Raw genomic sequence first — 26243 nt, 5'->3', positions numbered from 1 at the left:
GTGTGGACTTGCAGCGGCTAGGGTTAGGGTTTTTGGGTGAAGAAGACAATGAATAGTGCAGCCTATTTATAGATTTTGGGGCACACGGCCAGGTAACACTCCCGTGTTCCCCAATTTCAGCCCGTGTGATTCGCGAATTTTGAGTTTGGGCACATCTGACATTTAGTACACGCCTGTGTTTCTTGGGCATGTGGATGCACACTGTCGTGTCGCACGGCCTTGTCTGGCATTGTTCGCTTCTCCCACGCCCGTGTATGTAGACCCATGCTCGTGTCAATCTAACAAGTTCAACCACGGGTGCTAGACACGAGCGTGTCACACGCCCGTGCTGTTTTAACAGGTTCACCCACGGTTCTTCCACACGGGCGTGTCGCACGCCCGTGTTGTTTTGGCAGGTTCGACCACGGCCATGTCACATGGCCATGACGTTTTATCATAGCCCGTGTTTGGGAAAATCATTGCCCTGTTTTCACACGGCCCTAAGTACACCCATGTGCTTGGCCTTGTCTCAGTGGAAAACCTATATTCAAGAGCTCTGTTAGTAAGTTAGGTGTTGAAGACTAAATTTTAAAGAAGTTAATACAATTAGTGCTTGGGTTGCCTCCCGAGAAGCGCTGATTTATAGTCTAAGCTAGACTTACCTCTCCATTGACTGATCATGGTGGTTTGAGGAGTTTATACTCCTCATTCCTACTATCATTCTCATTAAAATAAGGTTTTAGATGAGTGTTGTTTACCTTAAAAGTGCCGAACTTGGGATGACTCACCTCGACTGTACCGAATGGGAAAGTGCTAAGTACCATAAGAAGGATTTCTTCATTTGGTGTGGTAGTGACAGTGTGAGGATCTGCGGCATCTAATAAGATTTTATCTCTAACCTTAAGTTGATTTGGAAAGGTATTGAGCTCGTTCTGGCATAGTTTTGGTTTATCATGTGTTCTAGGTTTATGCATCCGCCATTCATCTAGCTCCTCGATTTGTAACCTTTGATCTTCATGAACAGGTCCTCTACTATTGCTTAAGAATGACTCGTGTGCTTCCTTCAGACTCATTTCCTGCAAAGTAGGTTGTACCATATTGTCAGTTTTAGTAGAATGGGTTAAATGATCACCTTCAATTTCTGATGTGTTGCCAGAATTGCAAGCTTGAAGAGTGATTGTTTCATTTCCCACGCGGAGTGTGAGTTCACCTGTGCCAACATCAATAATCGTTTTAGCAGTTGCTAAAAAGGGTCTTCCAAAGATCGAAGGAGTATTGCTATCTTCCTCTATGTCTAAAATAATGAAGTCAATGGGAAATATAAATTTATCGATTTTAACTAGCATATATTCAATAATACCCCTAGAAAATCTTCTAGTTTTGTCTGCTAATTGAATGCTCATCCTAGTCTGTTTGGGTTTCCCGAGACCTAATTGTCTGAACATTTTGTAGGGCATGACGTTAATACTAGCCCCTAAATCAGCTAATGCATTATTAACATCTAAACTACCAATTAAGCAAGGAATCGTAAAACTCCCTGGATCTTTTAGTTTGTTGAGTAGTTTATTTTGGAGAATAGCTGAGCAAATTGCGTTTAGCTCCACATGCGACTCCTCGTCCAACTTCCGCTTATTTTCTAAAAGCTCCTTTAAAAATTTCATTGCGTTTGGCATCTGAAATAGGGCTTCAATAAACGGTAGGTTAATATGTAATTATTTTAAGAGTTTAAGGAATTTACCAAATTGTTCATCTGAGCGGTCTTTTCTTGTCGTGTTGGGGTATGACACATGAGGTTTATATTCGATATTCACTGATTTGTTTTTATTATGACCTACCTCACATTGACCTTTGCTTACCACAGTTTCTTACCTCGGTTCTGGCTCAGGCTTAACGACTCCTTCGTCATCTTGAATATTAATTATGTTGAGTTGTTCCCTTAGGTTGGGTTCAGTATTACTTGGCAAGCTACCTTGTGGTCGTTCGAAGATTAGTTTAGAAAGCTGGCCTATTTGAGTTTCAAGCCCTTGGATTGACGCTTGTTGATTTTTAAGTGATGTTCTGGTGTTCTGAAAATGGGTTTCTGACACCGAGATAAACTTTGTGAGCATCTCTTCAAGGTTCGATTTCTTTTCCTGTTGATAGGGTGGCTATTGAAAACCCGGAGGATGTTATGGTCTTTGATTTCCTTGACCGCCCCACGAGAAATTTGGGTGGTTCCTCCAACCTGCATAGTAAGTGTTACTATATGGATTGTTTTGAGATCGAGGATTATTACCCATGTAATTTAACTGCTCATTATCCATGTTGTGGCCATAAGGTTGGTATTCTGAATGGCTTGTTCCACCTCCACTTGCTTCGCACTGCATTACTGGGTGAACCTGTGAAGAACTAAGAAAACCATCAATCTTTTTATTTAGAAGTTCTACCTGGTTTGACAGTATAGTAACCAAATCGATGTTATAAACGTCTGCTGTTTTAGTTGGCTTAGTCTTCATGACTTGCCACTGATAGTTATTCAGTGACATCTCCTCTATAAACTCATGAGTATCTTCAAGTGTTTTATTATTGATGGTTCCGTCAGCAGCTGCGTCAACCATTTGTCGAGTCGAAGGATTCAAGCCATTATGGAATGTTTGAACTTGAAGCCAAAGCGGTAACCCATGGTGAAGGCACCTTTTCAGTAAGTCCTTGTATCTCTCCCATGCATCGTAAAGAGTTTCTAAGTCCATCTACGCAAACGAAGAGATATCATTATGTAATTCAGCCGTTTTAGCCGGTGAAAAATATTTTAGTAAAAATTTTTCAACCATTTGCTCCCAAGTAGTAATTGACCCTCGTGGTAATGAATTCAACCACTTTTTAGTTTTGTTCCTCAATGAAAAAGGGAATAACCGAAGACAAATGGCATCACCAGAAACACCATTAATTTTAAATGTATTGCATAGTTCTAAAAAGTTTGCTAAATGAGCGTTGGGATCCTCATCCTGCAAACCATCAAACTGAACAAATTGTTGTATCATTTGAATAGTGTTAGGTTTTAGTTCAAAAGTATTTGCAGCTACAACAGGTCTAACTATGCTTGATTCAGTTCCTGTTAAAGAAGGTTTAGCATAATCATTCATAGTGCGTAGAATAGGATTTTGATTAACCGCAATTACATAAGGTAGCTGATTGTCTTGGTTTTCAGCCATCTCTTCGGTTGGGGGTTGAGTATCGTTCTCTTACTCGTTCTCTGTGTATCTTAAGCTTCGCCTTATTTCTCTTTGGTTTCTGCGAACTGTGCGATCGATTTCTTCGTCAAAGAGTAATGGTCCTGATGGGTTTCTTCTAGTCATAAACTATAAAAACCTTCCAAGAGAAAGAAAAAATAAATTAATAAATAATAATAATTAAATTAAATTAAATTGCAAGAAAAATAAATGGCTAAAGTAATAAAAATTGAGCATTCCTAATATCTTAGTTCCCCGGTAACGACGCCAAAAACTTGATCACGTAATTTTGTGTGATAAGTTTTATAAATTTATAATTAATCGTTCTTGAAACTAACTATTATTGCGATGTAGGCAAGTGTACCTATCGAACAGTAGTATAGTTTTCACAAAGACTAGATTGTCGAACCCAAAGGAACTAAAAGTACTATTAATGACTGTCTTTTTATTATCTAGCCTAAGAATAAAGAGGTTTTGTTTTAACTAACTAATTATCTAAACTAAGAATTCACAGAGAATAGAATTGGGGGATTACTTTTGGAAAATGATTGAATTAAGACAACACCTAAGGAAAAATCCACCTACACTACACTTGTTATTCTGGCTCCGAATCAAACGATTTATTCATTTAACTTGTTCCGTAGAGATCCCTAAGTTATGTTATTATCCCTATTCAAGACTAATAACGTCTAATCCCTAGATTGAATAATTGAGACTTTTCTCTAATTAACATTCTAGGGTTGCATTAACTCGATCTATAGATCCCCCTATTAGGTTTCACATTAATCCGGCAAAATCTTGTCACCCTATCTCTAGGCGCGCAATCAACTCCGCTTAATTATGACAAATGTACTCTTAGACAGGGTCTATTCCTCCTCTGAATAAGAGCTTATCTTGAATCAGTATCCTGGGATATCATACAATTCAGAAAATAATAACAAGAATTAAAAACACATAATTAAGAACAAGTTAAATATTTATCATACAATTCAGAAAATAATAACAAGATTCGTCTTAGGTTTCATTCCCCTTAGGCATTTAGGGGATTTAGTTCATAACTAAAAAGGAAAACATCTCAGAAGAATAATGAATACAAAACATAAAGAAAATCCAAAACTCCTGAAAGGAAGTTGAGGGGAGATCTTCAGTCTTAATAATGAAATCGACTTCTGAGATGGATCAATCGGCTTTCTTCGAGTAATTCCTTCCTTCCTCCCTATGTGTCCCCTTACTTTCCTCCTCTAGGGTGTATTTATAAGCTTTAGAATGCCTAGAAGCCCTCAAAATTTGCCTTTTCTGAATTGGACTCAACTTGGGCTCGGCAGGGACACGCCCGTGTGACACGCCCATGTGAGTCGTGCTTCGAATCTACCAAATTAACACGGCGGTGTGGTCTGCCCGTGTGAAGAGGTCCAGGCCGTGTTGAATTCATACTTTGGTCCATTTTTTCTCTATTTTTGGCCCGTTTCTCGTTCCTTTCTCTCACTTATGCTCTCCTAAGTATAAAACATGAAATTAAAGCTTTAGGAACATCGAATTCACCAATTCTAATGGGAAATCATCCATAAAATGCGTTAAACATGGGGTAAAAATATGTATAAATTATGGTTTATCAGTGATACATATATCGTGACGCTTATTTGCTTTTCAAAACTTACGAGAGATGTCAAAAAGTGGGGAATTTAAGCCAGAAAAATGAGATACCCCTAACACCTATACATGTATACGAATTTTTTTATGTGCGGGGCATCGATTTCATGAGACCGTTTGTTTTATCATTTAATAATGTTTACATTATTCTCACTGTAGATTAAGTATCTAAAAGGGTAGAAGCTAAAGCTACCTAACATGCCGATGTTAAAACTGTAGTAGATTTTCTAACGAACTCTATTTTTTTTTAGGTTTGGCACACCGAGACATTAATCAGCGATTGATGAACTCATTTCTGCAACAAGGCAATTGATATTCTAGAAAAAGTATGGGGTGACAGAATGTGTGGCCACGGCTTATCACCCACAAACAAACGGTCTAACGGAAGTTTGGAATCGTGAAATAAAGTCGATTCTGGAAAAGACCATGAAACCAAATAAGAAAGACTAGAGCTTACATTTAAACGATGCATTGTGGGCATACTGTACTACTTACATAGGACCCATAGGAATTTTCCCTTATTGACTTATATTCGGTAAATTGTGTCACCTTTCAGTAGAGTTAGAGCATAAGGTATTTTGGCCAGTAAAAAGATGCAACATGGAGTTGGACGCTACAGGTAATTATCAAAAATTAGATATTCAAAAGCTTGAAGAGATCAGATGTGACGCATATGAAAACGCCCAGATTTATAAAGACAAAACCAAGGCATTTCATGACCAAATAATATCTCGCAAACGTTTTTTAATTAGTCAAAAATAGTTACTTTACAACCTAGCACTGAGGAGTTTTGTAGGTAAGCTTCAAACCAAATGGCTTGGTCCTTTTATTGTTACTAAACTATTTCCTCATGGTGCAGTCAAAATTAAAAACGATGAGTCCGGGAAATATTTGAAAGTCAATGGACAAAAGTTAAAACCCTTTTACGAGAATTTTCAAGTACATATGGTAGAGGAATTATTTTTTGAGGAGCCGAACAATTAAATTTTCTAGGTTATCGAGCTAATGATGTTAAACAAAAGCACTTAATGGGAGGCAACCCACATTTATTTTTATTTATTTAATTTAATTTTGAATTCTAGTTTAGTTTGAAAATTAAATAAAATATTATTTTAATTCGTTTGATCGTGTTGTTTTCTAGGAGCAAGCACTTGCAGCTGTAGACGAGCAACTTCATTGTATTGAAGCTCACCTCGAAATAATGGAAGACAACATCTCAAGCATCCTCACTGTTTTGCAAAGTAGTCACTTTCATCGTCCTCCAGCCCATTAAATATACATGGGGAGTATACTTTTCTCCACTCTTGTTATTTTTTTCACATTGAGGGCTATGTGGGCTAAGTAGGGGGTTCATAGGATCATGCCATACTTTTTTCTTTGCATGTGCTTTGTTAAGTATATATTTTTTTAATCGTTTTAGAGATAAACCTCTAAATTTTATGTTTAGTTTACTTAAATAAGTGGGTGAATCGTGAATAACTATTGCTTGTTTGATCAATGAATATTTTGTAGAATTGAAAATATTATGCCTTAGTCAATATTTGATTCGTTTAAATAAATAAATAAATAGGCTAATAGCTTGGTTAAGAGTGAAGATTCGAAAATGTGACCAAGTTGAGTAACTGGGATAAGGTGCTTGGGTTGTCATCTCGTTTTGTGTCAAAATGTTTGGTGATGAGCTGAAGTTTAATTTGTAACACTCTACTAACCGAGCTCCCTTGAGAAAGGAGAAATAAATCGACTAGGGACATGTGAAATTGAGTAACCGGGATAAGGTGCTTGGGTTGTCATCTCGTTTAGTGTCAAAAGGTTTGATCATGTCTTGAATTCGTTAAAAATAAAAAATTAAATAAAGAGAACGTGTCGGTTTGAGTAACCAGGTTGAGGTGCTTGGGTTGTCATCTCACTTCGCATCAAAAGACTTGGCTACGTTTGAAAAAATAAATAAATAAAAATAAATAAAAGTATATATTGGTTATGATTGTTTCGCATGTCTGATTAAGCTTAAATTTAGTGAAATAGTTTAATTTGACATATTGTTCGAGATTTTATAAAATGCTTATTGATTGAGGTTAGTAATTGTTTATTTTTGACTCACCTAATTGTTTGCAGTACGCTTGACTAGGAAAAGGGGTTTTGATTTTGAAAAGGACTGATCAATTATTTTCAGAGGATATTATGCTTGAGGACAAGTATCGGCTAAGTAGGGGGAATTTAATAGCAAGATAAATTTGTATTTTTAATAAAAAAAATTTGGCTAATTATCAAATAAAATGCTATTAAATTTGGATTTTTCTTATCAGGAATGAAGTTGGTGTGCTGAATTCAAACTCTTAAAAAAGGGGGCTAAATTGGAATAAAAAGCAAAGAGGAAGGCTTAATTGAAAGATTGAATATTTAAAGGTGACTGGATAAGAGCTGAAGATTTTTTTTAAAAAGAAGTGACTGGATAAAAATTGAAGGATTTTTTATATTGTTACAACTCTGTAATTAGTTTAATTTTGATTTTTAAATTTTGAATTGTTTAATGATAATATTTAGTGATAATATTTAGGATTATTTAGTGATAATGTTTAGGAAAAATCTAGCTAAATTTTAGTACTAAAAGTGTGTATAAATACTTAGTGGCTACAGCTAATTGAACACACACGTTACCTTTGGTTGTAGGCTTTAATAAATTCTTCCTTTTTTTCCTTTTCATTACCTGCATCACTTTTCATTCTGCTAGCTTCAATTCTTTTTCTTTTACTTTCAATTTTTTAGTTTAATTACCTTCTAAGGCCCTTTCCCTTGCTACTTTTCACAATTCCACTTGAACCATTTACTTTCAAGCATGATTCTTTCCATGATAAACTAAACCCTTTTTTAGCTTTAGCCTGGTTATCACTTTGTCAAAGTAATCGTGAGATATGAATTTACTTTGCAATTCGGTATTCGTTATCTCTCCGTTATATGGGATAGTACAAATTCGTCCCTCAAAGTTAATTCGATTTCAATTCAAAAAGCATGCGTTGGGTTGGAATTGTTTGGCGTACAGTTGGGAAGTTGAGTCGACGGTGCTGTATTCAAAATCCCGCGAACAAATTGGAGTATTCAATTGGAAAGAGCTAGTTCAATTCCGTCAAGGGAGATAGTGATCGGATTTAAACGACCCACACGGTTGAGGCCGTTAATTCGAGTTGGACTTTTTATATCATAAGGCTGTTGAAGTCTTAAATTACGGGTATGTGCCACGTGGTTGGAATTCGACAAGGGTCGATTTGCAGGTGATACCGGGATCGACTACGAGAGGAAGAGTTAGTGTTTTGAGGGATCCTCAATTGTTATAACTAGCTTATCGCTTGGAAGGAAAAATCTGTTTCAAGGATCGATTCAAGATTGGAGTACACTAAGGCTAAGCCTAAGCTTAAAAAAATATTTTATTTATCCATTTATTTTATTTTCTTAAATTTATTTTTACATTTTTGAATATGTTTTTATTTTATTTTATTTTTCGTATTTCCTTATTTTATTATCTTAATCAATCTAAACCCCTTATTTTTATTTTTATTTTCAACATTTCTATGCACAAGTCGTGGGCACGACTGTGGCTGCGACAGCAATTTTGGTCACAGAAAAAGACGAAATTAGATAGTCAGTCTCTATGGATTTGACCCTACTACTCTATACTGCCATTTACTGTTATTTTGTCGTAGGAATTTATATTTGGTGGTTTCAACACCCATCACATATTTAAAGATTACTAGAATTAAATTACAATTATTAATTAAAAATTTATGTTAAGTATAAAATATAGGGAAAATGGTGATAATTATAATTTATAATTATTAGTTAATTTATTTTACATAAACAAAAGTTGTGCTGATTTTATTTTAAAAAAGTTTACTTGAATATGGTTCTAAGCATCTTAATTATCACTTAAATAATGTTAGATTTAATTATGTTAATTAATTATTATTTTGTATAATATTACTTTGCATTAATTACATAAAGTAAAACTATATTGTATGTTGAATATGTTAAAAGTACTTTAAGAATTATTTGAAAATTTTCTATTTTCTATTATAATACTTGAATTGATAAGTTAATGTTTTTTTATTATATCCAATAATTCAAATAATAAATATTATTTTACATTAATTGTTGCAATTAAAAATAAAATGTTTAAAAACTAATTAAATATTAAACGTTTAAAATCACATGCAACACATTTAACATTAGAAGCTAGTTATAATGTAAAATTTTAAAGGTTACAATTTGCTCAAAGTTATTGTACCTTTTGTATATTTGGAGTTCAATCTCCATGCTTTTATTTTCAAGAATCCAGTCCCTCTACTTTTCGAATTTAAAAATTTAGGTTCATTTGTTAATACTACTAAAATTCTTTTGTGTTGGTGTGACATTTTGAAAAAATAAAAATAAAACAAGCACGATATCTATGTAACCAAAAAATAACATTGCAAGGAACCTGAATTTAATAAATAATTTTAACGAGGCTAACAATTCTTAAAAATTCACATCATCATTTTAATTAGAACAAAGTATTTAGACTAACTAATGTTATTATAAAAGTTGATGTATCAAATTATGTCAAAATTAAATTATATAGATTAAATCTCAAATTTGAGTGAAATGTAGGGATCAAATTAAAATTTAACCATTTTCTAGAGTGTATCTCACATTTTTTGGTCAAGCTAAAGTAAAAGTAGAGTCGACATTGTGACGACGTGGCACAGGACGTCACGACGACAGACGACTTCTCGACGAGGAAGCACAGGATGTCACAATGACATGATGGAGACATCCCGACGAGGAGACATATGACATCGCAATAATGCGATGTGTTCCCTACATAAATGGGTTTCTTTTCTTAGTTAAACTCTACTTACTTTTCCCAGTTAAACTCTGATTTCTCAAGAGAAGTTTTAGTCTAATTAGAACTCTAAACCTTAACCTATAAAAAGGGCTTTTTTAACATTAGAATAACATCTTCATCTTCATAACATTAAGATTAAGAGAGAAGATTAAGAAAAGGTTTTGAGAGAGCTTTAAGGGAATTTTGTGTTTTAACTAGAGAGCTTTGTATTTTCAAGGTTTAGGGCTTATTTTTTATTATCCTCATCTTGTACTCTCAGTTTATTGCTCATTTAGTGAAGTTTCCTTTGCCCATTTTTATCCTCTTCATCGAAGGAGTTTTTCCACATAAATATTTGTGCCCAATTTTCTCTATTCTTTCTTTCTCGTTGTTTATATGGGTTGATCCCCAACAAACTGGTATTAAAGCTTGGTTAAGATTTAGAAATCAACCCGTTTATAGATGGAGACAATGAGATTCGATATCGAGAAGTTCGATTGGATCACAAATTTTAGTTTATGGCAAGTTCAGATGATTGTAATACTGATTCAAAGCGGCTTGAAGAAGGTCGTTACAAGCAAAAGCCCACAGATTCAGATCAGTTGAAATGGGATGAGCTTGATGAGAAGGCTTTGTTTTCAATTCAGTTGTGCCTCATACACAATGTGTTGTAGGAGGTGCTCTACCTTGTGGAGAAAGTTAGAAACCTTTTACATGACAAAGTCTCTAGCTAATCGATTAGTGTTAAAATAACACCTATTTTCGTATGGCCGAATGTACGTCCATTAAGGCTCATATCAGTGATTTTGTGTCTCTCTTAAATGATTTGAAGAATGTCGAGGCTAATATAGATGATGAATACTAGGTTATGCTATTATTGTGCTCTTGCCCCCTTTATATAAGTCTTTCAGGGAGACCCTAATTTGTGGTAGAGATAAACTCTCATTCGATGATGTGAAGGGAAACTGGTTGAGCAAAGACAAACTCAACAATAAGCTAGGTTAAAATATCAAGTCATATGGATGAACTTCAATTTTGGTTGCGAGAGACAGGATTGGTTCGAAATCGAGGAATCGAGACAAGACATGTGGCTACTGCAAGAAGTTAGGTCACATTAAGGCAAAGTGTTATGAGATGCAAAATAAGAACAGGAAGGCTGTTGAGAGAAACAAAAGGGCAGTAGTTGATGCTAGTTAGGACAAGTGTGCTAATTGGTTGCTGGTGTCTACGACTAAAAGGTCTAAGCTTATGTCCGAGTGGATCTTGGATTCAAGGTATTCTTACCATATATGTCCTAACAAGGACTATAGTTTAGTTGAAGGTAGAGTTGTGCTCATGGGGAATAATTCACATTGTAAGATAATTAGTATTGGTATCGTTTAGATTAGGATGCACGACGGGATTTTCAAGACACCATTAGGTGTCAGACATGTGTCTGATTTAAAGAAAAACATCATCTCCCTAAGTAAGTTAGACTCGAACAATTGTAGAATCACCACTGAGTCAAGCAGCACTAAGGTATCTCATGGAGCACTTGTTTTGATGAAAAGTCAGAAAACTGGCAGTCTATATACTTTGTAGGGTTTAACAGTGACTGGTGCTGCAACAATTTCCTCATCTATTATGGAGTTGGAGCCAACTTGGTCCAAAAGGTATGACCTTTTTGAATAAGGGTCTTTTAGTTTCTAAGTTTAAGCACCATTTGGACTTGGTTATTATCTTGCAAATATCAAGTTAAGCCCATGACAGGGCTCGACAAAGGATGCGTGTTAAAATACGAGTCAAGATAGAGATTTGTGAAGTGTGTTTCGTATTTTTCGGTCAAACCAGATTCAAAGTAGAGTCAACATTAGGATGATGCGACATAGGACGCCACGATGATGGACAACGTCCCGACAGCACAACGGCAATGTCCCGACAAGGAGACATACGACGTTGCAATGACACGACGTGTTCCCACATAAATAGTTTTTTCTCTTAGTTAAACTCTGCTTACTTTTCTTAGTTAAACTATGATTTTCAATAGATGTTTTAGTCTAATTAGAACTTTAAGCCCTAGCCTATAAAAAGGGGCTTTAGTAACTCTAGAATAACATCTTCATCTTCATAACATTAAGATTAAGAAAAGGCTTAGAGCTTTAAGGGAATTTTGTGTTTTAGCTAGAGAGCTTTGTATTTTTGGGGTTTAGGGTTTGTTTTTTATTATCTCCATCTTGTACTCTTTGTTTATTTGCTCATTTAGTGAAGTTTCCTTTGCCCGTGATTTTTATCCTCTTCATCGGAGGAGTTTTTCCACGTAAATATTTGTGCCCAATTTTCTCTATTCGTTCTTTTTTGTTGTTTATATGAGTTGATCCCCAGCACATTTTCATAATCTAAAAAAGTAGAGATATTAGAATTGAAATTTACCCATTATATTCTCATGTAAAAAAAATGCATAGGTTTCCATTGTAGAACCCCTCTAGGCATTCCTTCTATATATAGTTGTATAGTTTATTTTATAAAATATTATTAAATATTTGAAACAAGTATGAAGATATTATAAAAATATATAAAAACGGTAGAAATGATAGAAAAATTATAAATATTATAACATATTATAACATATTATTTATATGTTATAAAAATATAAAATAATTTTAAAAAATATTATAGAAATTCTAGAAATGAAATAAAATGTATTAAAAATTATAAAAAAGTATAAAATTTATATAAAATATACAATTATAAAAATTATTTAAAAAGTTAAAAACATTATAAAAAATTATAGAAATTTTTTATTATTTTGAAAGTTTTGATAATAAATGTGATTATACTGGAGTTTGAAATAGGGGAACTTGAAGTGTAATAATGATTGAGCTTGTATAAGATGCCGTGTGAGGAGTTTGAGTAATAAAGAGTTTAGTGTTTGGTGGCTTAAGATGAGCAATGAGTAATGGTTTTGATTAATAAGTGATGATGCGAGGGAATTGATAAGGATGAACCGAAGTATAATCTTAGTAGTGTGAGGAAAAAAAAAAGAGTTATAAGTTTTTCATTACAAAGTTAGGATAAATATTAAAATTATATATGAACTTTGATCCAATGTGTAATGTCATAAATGAACTTTGATTTTGTGTAGTTTTATACATGAAATTTTGATTTAATTCATTTTTCAGAAATTACTAACAACATTATCAAACTAGCACTATTTTCATTGATATATTCAATGCACAAACTATTATATTAATTCAACATGAAAATAAATATATGTATTAATTTCTTTAAATGTATACATTTGAATCAAAATCAAAGTTTTATTTATACTTATGAACCATAATTTAAGTCTCATGTGTATAATTGCATCAAATCAAAGTTCATGTATCAAATAGCATATTAGAATAAAGTTTACGTATAAATTTAATATTTATCTTATTCTTAAAATTATTAAAGTGTTATAAAAATTATAGGAAATTTTTATATAAATTATTTTAAAAAATATTAAATATTTTAAAATATTAAATTTACTATTCATTTTATAAATTGTATAAATGTTTTAATAAATTTTATCATTTTAATAATTTTTTTATATTTTTTTAAAAATCAACTAGGCCCTCGTAAAATAATTTTAAAAAATTAAGAATATTTTTCATATCAGCTACCACATAATCGCTTAACAAAATGTTTGGGGCTTCGATGGAAAATTATATTTCAAGGGCTCCATTGATTGCTAATTTTCGATTAATAGCTTAACTGATTGTATTTTTCAATTGAGGGTTTATTTGATTTTTAATTATTTTACAGTGACTTTTTATTAAGCATTTAAGTCTATTTTTACATAAAATAAATGCTAATCGAATTCCACCATTAATTTAATTCATCAAATTTTTACATCTTATAAAAGAATATTTTTTATATAATACTATATTATAATACACTCATGATGTTGACGAATAAAATATGTAAAAGTACACTTATTAAAAATTTAAATAAAAATCAAATGAAAATTTGATTGAAATGGTAACGTTCAAGGTTTAAAAAGCATAACATTTTAAGTTCAAACTTTATCACGTATAGCATTTTATTCAGTTATATAAAAATATATAAAGACTAAAATATCCTCATAATAATAAAACTTTGTAAAAATCTATAGTTTTAGTTATTTTTTAATTAAATTGTTGTCTAATTGACTCGTAATATTAAACTCAGTCAGGGGATTTATTATAATTAGATTGTGGCACACCCATGATGTAGGTAAAAGAAATTATGTAGAAAATATATTTATAAAAAAATTATATAAAAATAAATTGAGACTTTAGTTTTTTTTTTTAAAGTAACCAAATATAACTTTAGTTGAAAAGATAAAGTTGAAGCTTTAGAAATCATGATACTATATGTTTAAATCTTTTACATGTAGGTATTTTTTTAGATTTATTCTAGTTTAATAGATTTTTTATAGGCATAATGACTTTTTTAGCCTTCTAACTTTACAAAAAAGTTAACTTAGGCTTTCAATTAATTTTTTGTCTCTTTTAATCATTAAACTTGCATTTTTTGTCAAATTATCCCAAAATGAATAAAAAAGTTAACGTTTGCTATATTTGTTGATGTGGCATATATGTGGATTGCCACGTAGATGATATATCAATATTTAATTAGTTTTTTAAATTTTTTAAAAAAAATTAATAATTTTAATGATTTTTAACTACATAAATCATTGTTGAAATCATTATTGTCAAAAAATGCTTATGTGCAAATAAAATATCTATTTTAGACATGATGTTATAAAGTAAAAAATATATATTTAAATTATATTTAAATTCATTAATATTATGATATATGAGAAATATAAAATTAAATTATAATAAAAAATAATTAGAAGCAATTGATTAAGTAACTAATATTATGATATATGAAATACATGTAATATATAAACTCAAATTCACATATGAAATATAGAGCTTAAATTATAAAAAGAAATTATAATTTACCCAAATATAAAGTATCCATATTTTTGTTTTAACGTTTTAATTAAAGTGCAAGAGGACCTCAGTTCGAGAGAAATTATTAATAATTTAGGCATTGTATAAAAAAAGAAAAAATATCATAAAGGAACTATAATGAGATCAATGTTAGAAAAAAATAATAGTTATTAAATAAATTATTAAACCTAATTAATAATTTTAAAACTTATATTTATATAGATATAATTGAGATATATTTACATGTATATTGAGATATATTTACATGTATATGTAGTATTTCTTTTACCAAAATAATATATAATTTATTAAGAAACTAAAGATTAAACTATATATGTGCATACAATTTATCAAACAACTAAAAACTGGAGTATAAATATATATATACGAAAAACATTTAAATACATCAATAAATCAAAAATAATATATACTGATATAGAAAAAAATGAATCCCCACCGGTACCACCTACACTTAAAGCTATTTGCAAATGGTAGTATTGTTGTAAGATGATAGCATGATACCCATTCATTATTGTTCTTCTCCCCACTATAACTTAATTTAAATCCATGTATAAAAGTGGCTACATTTTGTTTTTTTAGAAGTGCTGAGCAAAACAAGCAAAACCTCTATGATTTCATCTATACAAATAACTCTCAAAGTATGTCAAACAATCCCTAATCTTCAAAAGCTAGGTCTTCTTTCTCTGCCTCTTGTCTCTGAGGGTTCTTCCTCGCTGCCCGGAAATTCCCATCTTGCAATCACACCATCCCAGGAGGAGGTGATGATCATTGGATATAATGGGTGCCAACTACAATCCCTAACTGGTTTTTCGTGACCATGACAACTAGCTACTAGGGCACCCGTCACCTACAAAGAATAGCATACCCAGGGACATGTTATAAATGTTTGGACGAGGATGATCTAATTCTAGACAAACAGTTATTTCATTGGCATAAAATATAAATGTCGGGTTTATGTTCCCGCATCAGCAATCATCCGTAATTTATCCACCTCTTTTAAGGGGAGACAGAAAGGGGGAGAAGAGGAAAAAGGAGCATCTTACATAAATCGATATGGAAAAGAAACTGTAAAATTGAACACTTACCAGATCATATATATAAAGTGAACCATCACTAGAGCCAGTGTAAATGTACTTTTGACCGGTGCTGCAAAATATGGTTTGCAAAGTTAGAAAATATTGTAATGCTGGCCAATCGAATGGACAATCTTGAGGGTAAATGTAAGCCATGAACCATCTAGTTAATGACTAGACTGCCTAGTTCAGCCAGCCCCGAGTTGAATGACGGACAGGTTCTGTTGATAAAAGCTAGCAGAATTTGCAAAACTTGAAAAGGGGTAAAAGGGGAGTTCAAATAACTACCCAATTAGGCCAGCAAATATAATGCCATTTTGGTTTCCAGCTATCTGGAATCGGCACAAACTAGCCGTGTAAGGCCTCTCCTAGGCCAAACATAAGTTAGGCAAACTTATCTGTACCCTACATGCATCAAGGCACTTAAAGTAAAGCCATTATCTGTAGTTAGGGGTTCGTAAGATTACCCTAAATCCCAATAATAATGACAGAAAAGAGATCAAACCATGTGGCCTAGGAAAAGCTTTCAGCTAGCTAGATTCCAGCTAAGATTGCAGAGAAGGTACAAGCATTGTCAATGTTTTCAAAATATAGACAAGCATTATTAATGGAGCACAAGTGCACAATTAAACCATGGCAAACGTACAAGAGATTACCTATATGCTGGAGAGAAGTAACAACGAATCAAAGTACGCAACACATTGTGGCCTCTGTATGTTGCTAATGACTGATCGTGGGGATGTTTCAAGGCTCTTGCATGAGTTGGGTAATCCATCCATCTGTAGTCAAAGTCAGTATCTCTTGGCCTTCGAGTGCTGTTCAAAGAAATTAATATTAACGGTAAGATACACAGGAGGCATGGACAAGAAAGGCGAACGTTAACTATTATAAGTTTAAGCAAAATTCTAAGTAAAAGGTTTATTAACATCACAGATATAACCCATATATCATAAAGCCAAAGAGGAAATTATTGAACTTCAAGAAGTAATGCCAAGAATTGCATTATGTGGCAAAGGGAGTTGATCTAAATTTACTATGGGGTATTGGAAGACATCATTCGTATATCCCAGAGTTTTGTGGTCTGATCTTTGCCGTTCGAAATGAAATAACGGCCATCTCCACGGCTATCAATGAATGTAATCCCTTCTAAATGCCCTATCAAGACTCCAGCTGCTTTTCCTCTAGTGCCAAAGCAACGCCTGTCCCACACCTGTTCAAGCCAATAGATACGGAGTGTCTTTATCATACAAGATGATTAGCAAGAGACTAAAGCCACATTGATTTTGACTGGCACTAATCACAGCATATCTAAGATAATAAAAAAAAAAGTTGGCAGTCAAGGATACATTCATCTGCAATGGCAGACTCTAGTATAATATTCACCTTACAGAGATGATCATCACTGCCAGAAAATAGGAGATGCCCAGTTTCATCAGCAAAACACACAGTGTTAACATCAGACTGCAAGAGGAAATGGGAATAGGACTTAGTATCTCTAATCATATCCAAGCCAAAATCAGTGGAAGTTGGAATGCCCAGCACTTGCACACTAAACAATGCAAGAAATGACAAGCAATTGTGATACCTTGTGAGCCGGGATTCGGAGGCTAGGCCTTTTTGACTCAAGATCATAAACATATATAGAATTATCACTACTTGCAGCAACAAGCTCTTTTCCATCAGTGGAAAATTTCACAGAGAAGATTCCAAGTGCATCATAATCATCATCATCGTAATCATCAACTGAAAAATCCAACCCATCATGGATTTCCTGCATAAAAGAATTATAGTATTAAACTGAGTCAAGGGAAATAACTCAATATGGATAATATGAATTCCAACTAGCCCTTTAGGGAAAAAAAGGGGTAAAGAACCAATTGATTCTGTCATAGCAATTCACCGTACTTTACCTCTCAACTCCATATTCTTTTTACTCCTTAAGGTGCTCTTGAAACTGAAGCAGATTAAATAAGTCTGTCTCTCAGACCATCTAGTGTAATAATTGCATAATGTATTTCTGGAAGCTGAATGGTACTTTCAAGTTGTTAATGACAAAGCAGTGTTTATTTTATTTGGCAAAAGTGGACATGTATGTTTGCAATAACACTTAAACTAGTCGATATGCTAATAACGTATAGATTCTTTAAATTAGAAACACTTGTAGAAGATACCGTAATATTTGCAATCGACTCTGAGGCAGCAGATCTGACATTCACAATGTGAACAACAGGGGATAAACTAGAATACACCTGCAATATAAGCAATTAAGTTAAATGGGATGAAACAAAAGAAAGAGGGAAGTGGGGCAATATAACCAAAGAATGTCAGTAACTAAAAAGATTAAGCTAACAGGCAATAACACACTTACAAGAAAATGCTGATCCGGTGAAAGAGAGGTATCAGTAATTGTCCATTTCAAGCTTTTTGCCAGGATGTTCTTCTGAACTTTCCAGCCCCTTTCCACGTCATATATCCTAATTTGACTTTTCTGCCTCGTCAAAAAGTGTAAAATCAGTCAAAGACCAAAGAATAAGATCATAAAAACTTCAGCTAAGTAAAGCTATACAATCAGTGAGCCAACAAATACACAAGTGATCAGTATTTCTGTATTTCACCTATAGCCCAAGGAATGAAACAATACCTGGAATCCAGCAACAAAAAGAGAACCATCAGCTGAAAACTGTGACACATATGCTCGACTTTGAAGCCGGTCCACCCACCTGGGACCATTGACAGGCAAATACCGACTTAAAACATGGCAACCATCAGCTGATGAAAATCTCCCTCTACCTGTAAAATTACCCTCTCGCCCGACCAACATTTTGACCGGGGAAACAGGTAATTTCCGCTTTCCCAGAACACCTCGGGAGAGAAGTTCATGGGGTCCTGACCTAAGGTTTGTGTGTTGAGCAATATCATGAACAAGATAATCAGAATCCTCACTATAATCTTGATTTGCACAATATCCTTTAGGGGCATTCCCATCATTACAAGCATCAACATTCTTCCGAAACCTACTCATTATGTAACAAACTACCTAGATTTCACCAGATATATAATTTTCACCTAAAACAGCAAAATCAAAGCCTTTCATATCACTGTAAAATCTGCAACTCAGTTATGTCCTTTGTCAACCCTGCAAACAGTGACACTCTTCAACAACACAAACAATTAAAATCTAAGATGTAATTTGCTCCATTAACATTTAAACTATCAGAATTAAAAGTCACATAGGGCTAATCAAAATGCAGTTTTAGATATTCAAAGTATTTCTCAAGTGAAATTAATACTAGTAAGTCTCATGAGATGAAACTTTGGAGAAAGCTCCAATTCAAGTGAAATTGCTAAAAGAGAATCATTTTTCCAATTGTTGAGAAAAACAAGAGAAAGTGATAAGAGTCAAACTTTGAAATCATCACCATTTACAATCATAGTACAACAATTCAAATTCCTTATGCACAAGAGGAAATAAACACATATTTTTCTTCTTCTTTTTTTTTTTTTTGGATCAAATATAGAAAACGAAGTGAATTGAATCAGTCCAATCAAATGACACACTAAAAACTAGAAGATAAAAAAAATATATATCCAAATAAAACAGTGAAATCTTTTGGGTTCCTCAATATTTACTTCATTTTTTCATCAACCAAACTAGAATAAAATTTAGAAAGAAAAATTGAAGAGACAAAAAAAAAAATCGTGTCAAACCTCCAATTCGATTAGCCAAATGTGAGAGCCGATCCTAAAAGAAATTTGATTGATTGAACTCTTATTTTATAATCGCTTTGTCTATTTTCTGGAGATATATGTGACGATACGGTGAGATGAAGGACACGTGCTAGATAATGATCATGTGTTGTGAGAACACGCGCTTGATGTTGCGTTTGAAAACTCGGCCGCTTTGTTAAAATGATAATTAATTCTCAAAATAAATATATTATTCCAAATAATTAATTTTCAATTTCATTACTACAAAGTTTTAGCATAATTGAAAATGTTTCAAATGGTTTTAGTCTTTGAGTAATGAAATTATTTGATAATCAAACTTTATTTTATCTATTTTAAACTTTAAATAATTTAAATCTGAATAAATTATTTGATAATTTGAATAAACTCATCTATTTGATTTTTTTTTCTTATCATCCCGTCAAACTAAAGTTGAGTAAACAAAATTCTAACATAATTTTAAAAATAAGAATATATATTATAATTATTTGGTATATTTTACTATCTAATATATGTTTTTAAAAATCGTAAATAAATTTCTAAAAGAAATCCTGAAATTGAATAAAATTTCCACTTTATATTACTACTCAAAATTGGAATTCAACAAATGAATATTATATATAAGCAAAGTGGGATCTAATTAACCTGACATGAAACAATACATACATACACATATATATATATATAATAAATAAGGCAAAAAAAGAAATGAAAAGTTAAAATTTCATGGCGTCAACGTCACTACAGGTTTCGTTGCGTTAGGTGGCGTCAAATATTAGGGGAAGTTGTGGGCATGGAACTAAAGATCCGACATCTTCCCCCGAGTATTTTTGTGGCATGTTTTGAAGAAGTAATGCAGATGATGATTTGTTGTGTCATCTATCTATGTGAATTGATGCACGCCTGGATTTCTTCCAATGTTTTCCCTTTAGTTTCTGGGACAAACTTCACTACGAATAGGATTGTTATTATAGAGACTCCCGAGTAGATATAAAATGTGCCTGAAAAATATCATTTACATCATTATTATGTAATCCAAGAATATTTTTTCCATTTATTTTGTGCCCAAATTGAAAGGGGAATAGATTGATTTACCATAGGAACTCCAGGTCATCATGAAGTTGAATGTGTAAGAAACTGCCCAAGCACCTAACCAGTTCACTAGGACCACCAAGCTGCCTGCTACTCCTTTTACATTTATTGGGAAAATCTGTCTCTCCAAACAAATTGGATTCATTTAAAATTTGGGTTATTTCGAATTTAGGTTATTAATTTTTAAATTTAAAGAATTACAGTGGTGGAGTCAGAAATTTTTTTTAGAGAGGGACCAGAATTAAATTGTATATTTTTATAATAATAAAATTGTAATTTCACAATTTTAATCGTCTATCTTTATAATTTTTAAATGATTAAATTAATTTTTTATTATTTTTAGAGGACCAAAGTATACTTTTACTATTACTAATTTAAAATTTTATAAATTATAAAAAATTTAAATGAAAAAAAATTAGGGGATTAGTCCTCACCTCAGACATTATCACCCAAGGAGCTGCTCCCAATCCAATTGAGAAAGATCCAACATAAATCTGATTTCAATGGAAGAAAAAATGGAAAAAGTAATTTTTTTTATATAATATTGAATAAGAAGGCAACCTTATATAGTTTTATTTCTATTATTTACTTACCAGGACACCGGCAACAGCTAATATTGGTCTCCATTCGGGCAAAAGATCATGTTCCTGACCCAAAACAAAAGGAATTATATATAAAAATCATGCAAATGGACTAATACCCTAAAACTATTTCATTGATAGACAAAGATTATGAATTACCTTGAAATAAAATGAAGTACCAGCTAGAAAACAGCCAAGAAATGTGCCAGCGGAAGATACCTGAAAAAATAAATCCAATTTTCTCATCCCAAAATTTTCCATGAAAATTTCAGGAGGTAAATTGGAAAAAGAAAATTTTCTGGAGATTGATTTTACCATTATGAGTGGTCTTCTTCCTGATTTGTCCATTAGCATTGCTCCCAGAAAAGTTATAGGGACCTAAAGATTTTGCTTTTCACATTACTGAGCAATGAAAATATATATTTATCTGTGTTGAATCTTTTATCAGAAGGAAATGAATTACCTGAACACAAGCATATGCAACGGTTCCAGCTTTTGCTGAGGAAAGCCCTGAAATTGTTTTATGAACTTTTATTAATCATATTCGACACCTCTTTCAACATATGAGTGTAGAGATATGTTTCTCGAAGGTTGGAAAATCTTGAAAAAAAAAATTGAATGTATTTAGAATAGATTATTTACCAGCTAATGCAAAAGTTTGACTTGCATAAAAGCTTACTCCATTTATTCCTCCAAACTGTTGGAACACCATTAATGCAACTCCAATCTGAAGATCATACAAAAGAAAAAAAAAAAAAAGGGTACAATTGGAAATCATTTATATAATAATCTCGAATTCATTGGAAATTGAAAAAAAAAGGAGTGTTAACTTACGATCACTGACTTAATATATTGTTTCTGAAACAAGTCCCATATTGTTGTTTTGGGAAGACTTTGAAGAGTTTCAATATATTCCTGTTATGACACCAAATCATCAGCTTAATTAGCTTTATATATATATAATTCATATGGGTGATATGTTTTTCAGGAGTGAATACTTGAATTTCTTCAGCTTCTTCGGTAATGTCAGCATCTTTACCACGAAGTTCCCTTAGAGCTGCATGAAATTCTTTCTGGTCGCCAACCTTTGCCTGTAACACCAAACAAATATCAACAAAACCAAAAACCAATTTGATATATATACACAAATTGATATGGTTAATTATATAAAGCAATATCTATGAATGTGATTACCAGCCATCTGGGAGATTCAGGAATGAAACAAAGGCCAACAAACAGGACAATGCATGGCAAAAGACCTTCAAAATCAAAACCAACATCAGCTTTTAATTATAATTATTTTCTTTGACTGAGTTTTAATAAGAAAAATTATCCTGAAGGGTATTTAAGGTTACCTGCTAGAGCCAGTTCCCTCCATGATATGACTGTTCCTATTAAGAATGCTGTTGATTGACCAATCACAATCAGGAGCTACAAAGAACAAGACGGGGTCTTTGAGTTGAAAAATCACTTGAATACGGATTCAGGTATATATCTATTTGTGATTCACCTGATTTAATGTTGTGAGTCCTCCTCTGAGGTTCTTTGGTGCTATTTCAGCTATGAAGATAGGGACCTGTTTGTTTAGTGGGAAAATATAATTGAAATTATTTTCTCATCAGTTTCTATTTAAAGATGCACGGTTTTGAGAGAACAAAAAATTACCACATAAGAGAAAATACCAATGCCATAGCCAGTTGCAAACCTTCCAAGATCCAATGACACATCACTCTGCAACAAACAGGAGCCATTCCAAATACCCAATTCAACATTTTCTGTTTTTTTTATCAAAATCTTAGAGAAATTCCATAAATCTTAAAAGTTCAAACCTTAGAGAAATAAACAGCAAGCCATCCAGCAATGCAGAAAACAGCTGAAAGTCTCATTGCCTGAATCAATCCATCAAAAGATTCAGTGAAGTTATACAAATCGATTTGATTAATAGGCCAATTATGGATGATTTAACTTACCCCTTTTCGACCAATCGTATCTGCAATTCGACCACTTGTGACCGCACCAAACATTGCACCAATGGTTAGGATTGAACCAAACATTGCAAACTGGAACATTTTTAGCACAAATCAGTGGGATTTTTTTTTTCATTTTTAAGATGAAATTGAAGCATTAAATCAAAGAAAAATATTCATAAGGGCTAAACCTCAGCTAAAGATAAACCAAGATCTTCCCTGATAGCAGCTTGTGTAGGTGCTGAATATCCGACCTGCCAAAACCAACAAACTTAAGCTAAACAATCCATCAAACAGATGAACACCATTCAAAAAGAAAAATTTGAAATTTCAAAGTACTTACACATGTTCCGAATTCAAATGCACCACAAACAGCAACGAATGTAGAAAGCAAAACCATGAAAATTGATCCATTTTCATCACTACTTTTATAACTATCATATTCATCACTTTTGTGAACAATGTTTTGCTCTTCAGTAATCAATGGCTTCTCTAAATCATTAAGCCTATTGATTTCCTTCGCCATCTCTACAACTTTTTACCAATTTTCTCGCAATCCAAACAGGAAAAAAGAAAGAAAGAGAAATCGATGTAGAAGCTAATGTGTCATGCACTTAAAAACGAGCTTTTATTAAAGAGGTCGCATCTAGTAGGTTAGACGTTGGAATTAATCCCTTTTTTTATTCCGAGTTGCGACCTCTATAGAAAAAAATTCAAATAAGAGAAAAAATTGTGAATATTTTGTTAGTGATTAAGATGTGATGTTTATAAAAGAAAAATGGGAAATGGAAATCTACCAATCTCGGACAATGACCTTTTCTTCTAGGATCCAAATTTTAGGATATTTGACAAAATTGTCTGGTTAGTAAATGATGGAAGGGAAAAGTTAGAGGAAGATGAGGGTAGGAGTGGAATGATTTGCATGTGAAACTGATGTCACTTAGGATTCACATCCTCCTTCATCCGTAACAATTGGTGATTGTGTTGAATTAGACAATCCCCTAATTTGGTGTTGTTTTTAAATATTACTTTTTATTAGAATCATACAAATAATTCAGTTTTAAATTTATATTGAAGATTTTGTAATATCAAATTTTGACATGTGAATATTGTATTTTAAGATACACCTTCTTTCTATCGTATCTATTTAGATGTATCTTTAATTTTAAACACTGTTTCTATTTTAATTTTATTCAAAAATATTTATCATAATATTCCGCATTAACTTGTATATAATATTTATAAAAATTTTAATATACAATATCCGTGTATATATATATTTATATTATATTTTCGTATCATCAATTATATAAATTCTAATGGAATATAAGTTGGTAGAATTAAGAGTTTGCAAAACAAATTCAAAGTGCAAGTGAGTCTAAGAGACAAGTAAAGAGAGAATTAATAAATTATATTTGTTAACACAATTCTAATTTCCCAATTTTGCATCTATGGAGCCTCGTTCAATTGTTCAAATCACCTATTAGCTTAAGCCTAATCTACCTTTACACAAAAAAGTAATTGCAGCTCCAATATTGACCCTAATTGTACAAATCACTCTCCCCAAAATACCTCACTTTACATAATTTCTCTCTATAACAAATCCTTACATGTCACGGGGCATAAATCAAAGCTCATGACGAATCTACATGGAGTGTCCCATACAAGTCAATTGATTAATTGGGACTCATTTGACCCACTTGAACTGACTCAATTCATGAAACATGTGGAGAAACTCATCTACTTGAAGCCCTGTTGACCCAGTGAAACATTCAAATAAAACTAGGGTTACCTTGGTAAATATGGAAAGTAATCTTAGAAGAGTTTTAGTAATCTTAAAGGATCTTAGAAAATCCCTTAAGAATATCAATTTGTAGATTGGATTTGATCTCAACCGTCAATGTAAATTAAATTGTATCGTTGGATCTAAGGGAGCTTAACTATAAATAGAGGCCTTCCCTCTTATTTGTAATCATCCCGTTCTTAACTATAAATAGGGGATCTAGGGGAGCATTTACTCAAATACTTTGTGGCTTTTCTGTTCTCTCATTACTTCTTTGTCTTTGAACTGCTTCTGCTTTATTTCAATGCCTTGGAGAATTTCCTTTGTGAAATCTCACTTTTGAGTGCAAGACTAACTTAGGTAGATTCAAAGCAAAGGAATCACTTAAGGCCATGCGTTTTGCAAGTCTAAAGTTCTAGCCACGTGACAGTTGGTATTCGACCTCAGGTTCAAAGGCCCTAGTTGAGATAACGAAATGAGTAGACAAGCAGATTAAGCCGAGGGAGACCCGTGATAGGGGCAATAAAGCTAGCAAATCAAGGGATATGTTGTTGTCTTTGAAAAGTCGAGTGGTCAGTCTTGAGGAATCTATAATGACCTGGTTTCCAGAGGTGTTAAAAAATGTGATTTTGGGACTCTATTTCTATAAAATAAGCCTATAAATATTAATAGGGATATTTATGGAGTTAGTGTATAGATGAATTGAAATTTGGTTAAGTAATTTAGCCAAAATTGTGTTAATTAAAGCCTAGTAACTAAATTGTAAAAGGTTAATCACTTTTAATTAGAAAAATATTTGGGGACTTAAAATAGCAATTCTTCCAAAGACTAAATGTAACACCCCAAATTTTCCTTTTTCTTTTTCTTTCTTTCTCTCTCCCCTGTTTCTTCTCTGTTTCGTTTCAATTTCATTCTGTTTCTTATGTTTCTTTACCTATTTATATAATATATAATATAATATAATATATAATAATATTCTTATTTATTAAGTAAACATATACATATTAATCATAAAAATCTTTGATATTTTTATATGTATGCCGCCTCAACTATAAAGAATGGCATAATTGCCTTTTTAGTCCCTTTAGCTTTTCTTTAATCTATAATTAAACTTTCACCTCTATTGTAATTTAATCATTTTACCTAATTATTTTAAATTTAAGCAAATTTCACTTAACCAAAACCTAATTAACTACACAACTAACTTCGTAAATATTTATTAAAAATATTTACAAATCCAATTTACAGGAACGGAGTTCCGGGAATGCATTTTTTTTTCAATTTGGTCCTTTTTAATCAATTAACAATCGAAACGTTAAAATTTCTTAACGAAACTCTAATACCAT

The 26243-nt window shown here is 32.4% G+C and overlaps 2 protein-coding genes and 1 non-coding gene across 4 annotated transcripts; 1 reads left to right on the top strand and 2 right to left on the bottom strand.

Annotated features, from left to right (window-relative positions):
- The first annotated feature begins 2634 nt into the window (after positions 1-2634).
- LOC121209291 (small nucleolar RNA R71) lies at positions 2635-2740 on the top strand. Its single transcript, XR_005904405.1, has one exon. It is a non-coding gene; the product is annotated as a small nucleolar RNA R71 (small nucleolar RNA).
- Positions 2741-15064: 12324 nt separating this feature from the next.
- On the bottom strand, positions 15065-19564 carry LOC107897643 (LEC14B homolog). Of its 2 annotated transcripts, none has more exons than XM_016823161.2 (10): positions 19457-19564; positions 18390-18884; positions 18117-18236; positions 17920-17997; positions 17334-17519; positions 17132-17209; positions 16783-16958; positions 16405-16563; positions 15761-15821; positions 15065-15522 (listed from the first exon to the last, which is right to left on the bottom strand). In XM_016823161.2, the coding sequence occupies exons 2-10, from the start codon at positions 18768-18770 to the stop codon at positions 15337-15339; spliced, it is 1425 nt and encodes a 474-aa protein (XP_016678650.1). In that variant the 5' UTR covers positions 18771-18884; positions 19457-19564; the 3' UTR covers positions 15065-15336. The 2 variants fall into 2 exon arrangements, with proteins under 2 accessions (XP_016678650.1, XP_040934933.1); XM_041078999.1 differs by having other exon boundaries at positions 18390-18901; positions 19457-19521.
- A 467-nt stretch (positions 19565-20031) lies between these two features.
- On the bottom strand, positions 20032-24025 carry LOC107897642 (sugar transporter ERD6-like 16). The gene is made up of 18 exons (XM_016823160.2): positions 23458-24025; positions 23306-23368; positions 23118-23207; positions 22977-23036; positions 22813-22878; positions 22658-22723; positions 22503-22578; positions 22342-22406; positions 22146-22238; positions 21982-22062; positions 21790-21874; positions 21611-21657; positions 21463-21525; positions 21307-21366; positions 21160-21213; positions 21001-21060; positions 20570-20684; positions 20032-20475 (listed from the first exon to the last, which is right to left on the bottom strand). Exons 1-18 carry the CDS (start codon positions 23638-23640, stop codon positions 20354-20356), a joined length of 1449 nt encoding a protein of 482 aa, XP_016678649.1. The 5' UTR covers positions 23641-24025; the 3' UTR covers positions 20032-20353.
- Positions 24026-26243: the final 2218 nt, after the last annotated feature.

Source organism: Gossypium hirsutum, chromosome A10 (assembly GCF_007990345.1).
Source record: "Gossypium hirsutum isolate 1008001.06 chromosome A10, Gossypium_hirsutum_v2.1, whole genome shotgun sequence".
Classification (NCBI taxonomy): domain Eukaryota; kingdom Viridiplantae; phylum Streptophyta; class Magnoliopsida; order Malvales; family Malvaceae; genus Gossypium; species Gossypium hirsutum.
This window is presented reverse-complemented; position numbering and strand designations above follow the sequence as displayed.

Coding starts and splice junctions, on each gene's coding strand:
- LOC107897643 (XM_016823161.2), bottom strand. CDS start 18,770: ATGAGTAGGTTTCGGAAGAATGTTGATGCTTGTAATGATGGGAATGCC. Junction 18,237..18,389: donor TTTTTGTTGCTGGATTCCAG/GTATTGTTTCAT, acceptor TTGACGAGGCAG/AAAAGTCAAATTAGGATATA. Junction 15,523..15,760: donor CACTTTATATATATGATCTG/GTAAGTGTTCAA, acceptor TATTCTTTGTAG/GTGACGGGTGCCCTAGTAGC.
- LOC107897642 (XM_016823160.2), bottom strand. CDS start 23,640: ATGGCGAAGGAAATCAATAGGCTTAATGATTTAGAGAAGCCATTGATT. Junction 22,239..22,341: donor CTGAATCTCCCAGATGGCTG/GTAATCACATTC, acceptor TTGGTGTTACAG/GCAAAGGTTGGCGACCAGAA. Junction 21,061..21,159: donor TAGCTGTTGCCGGTGTCCTG/GTAAGTAAATAA, acceptor CATTGAAATCAG/ATTTATGTTGGATCTTTCTC.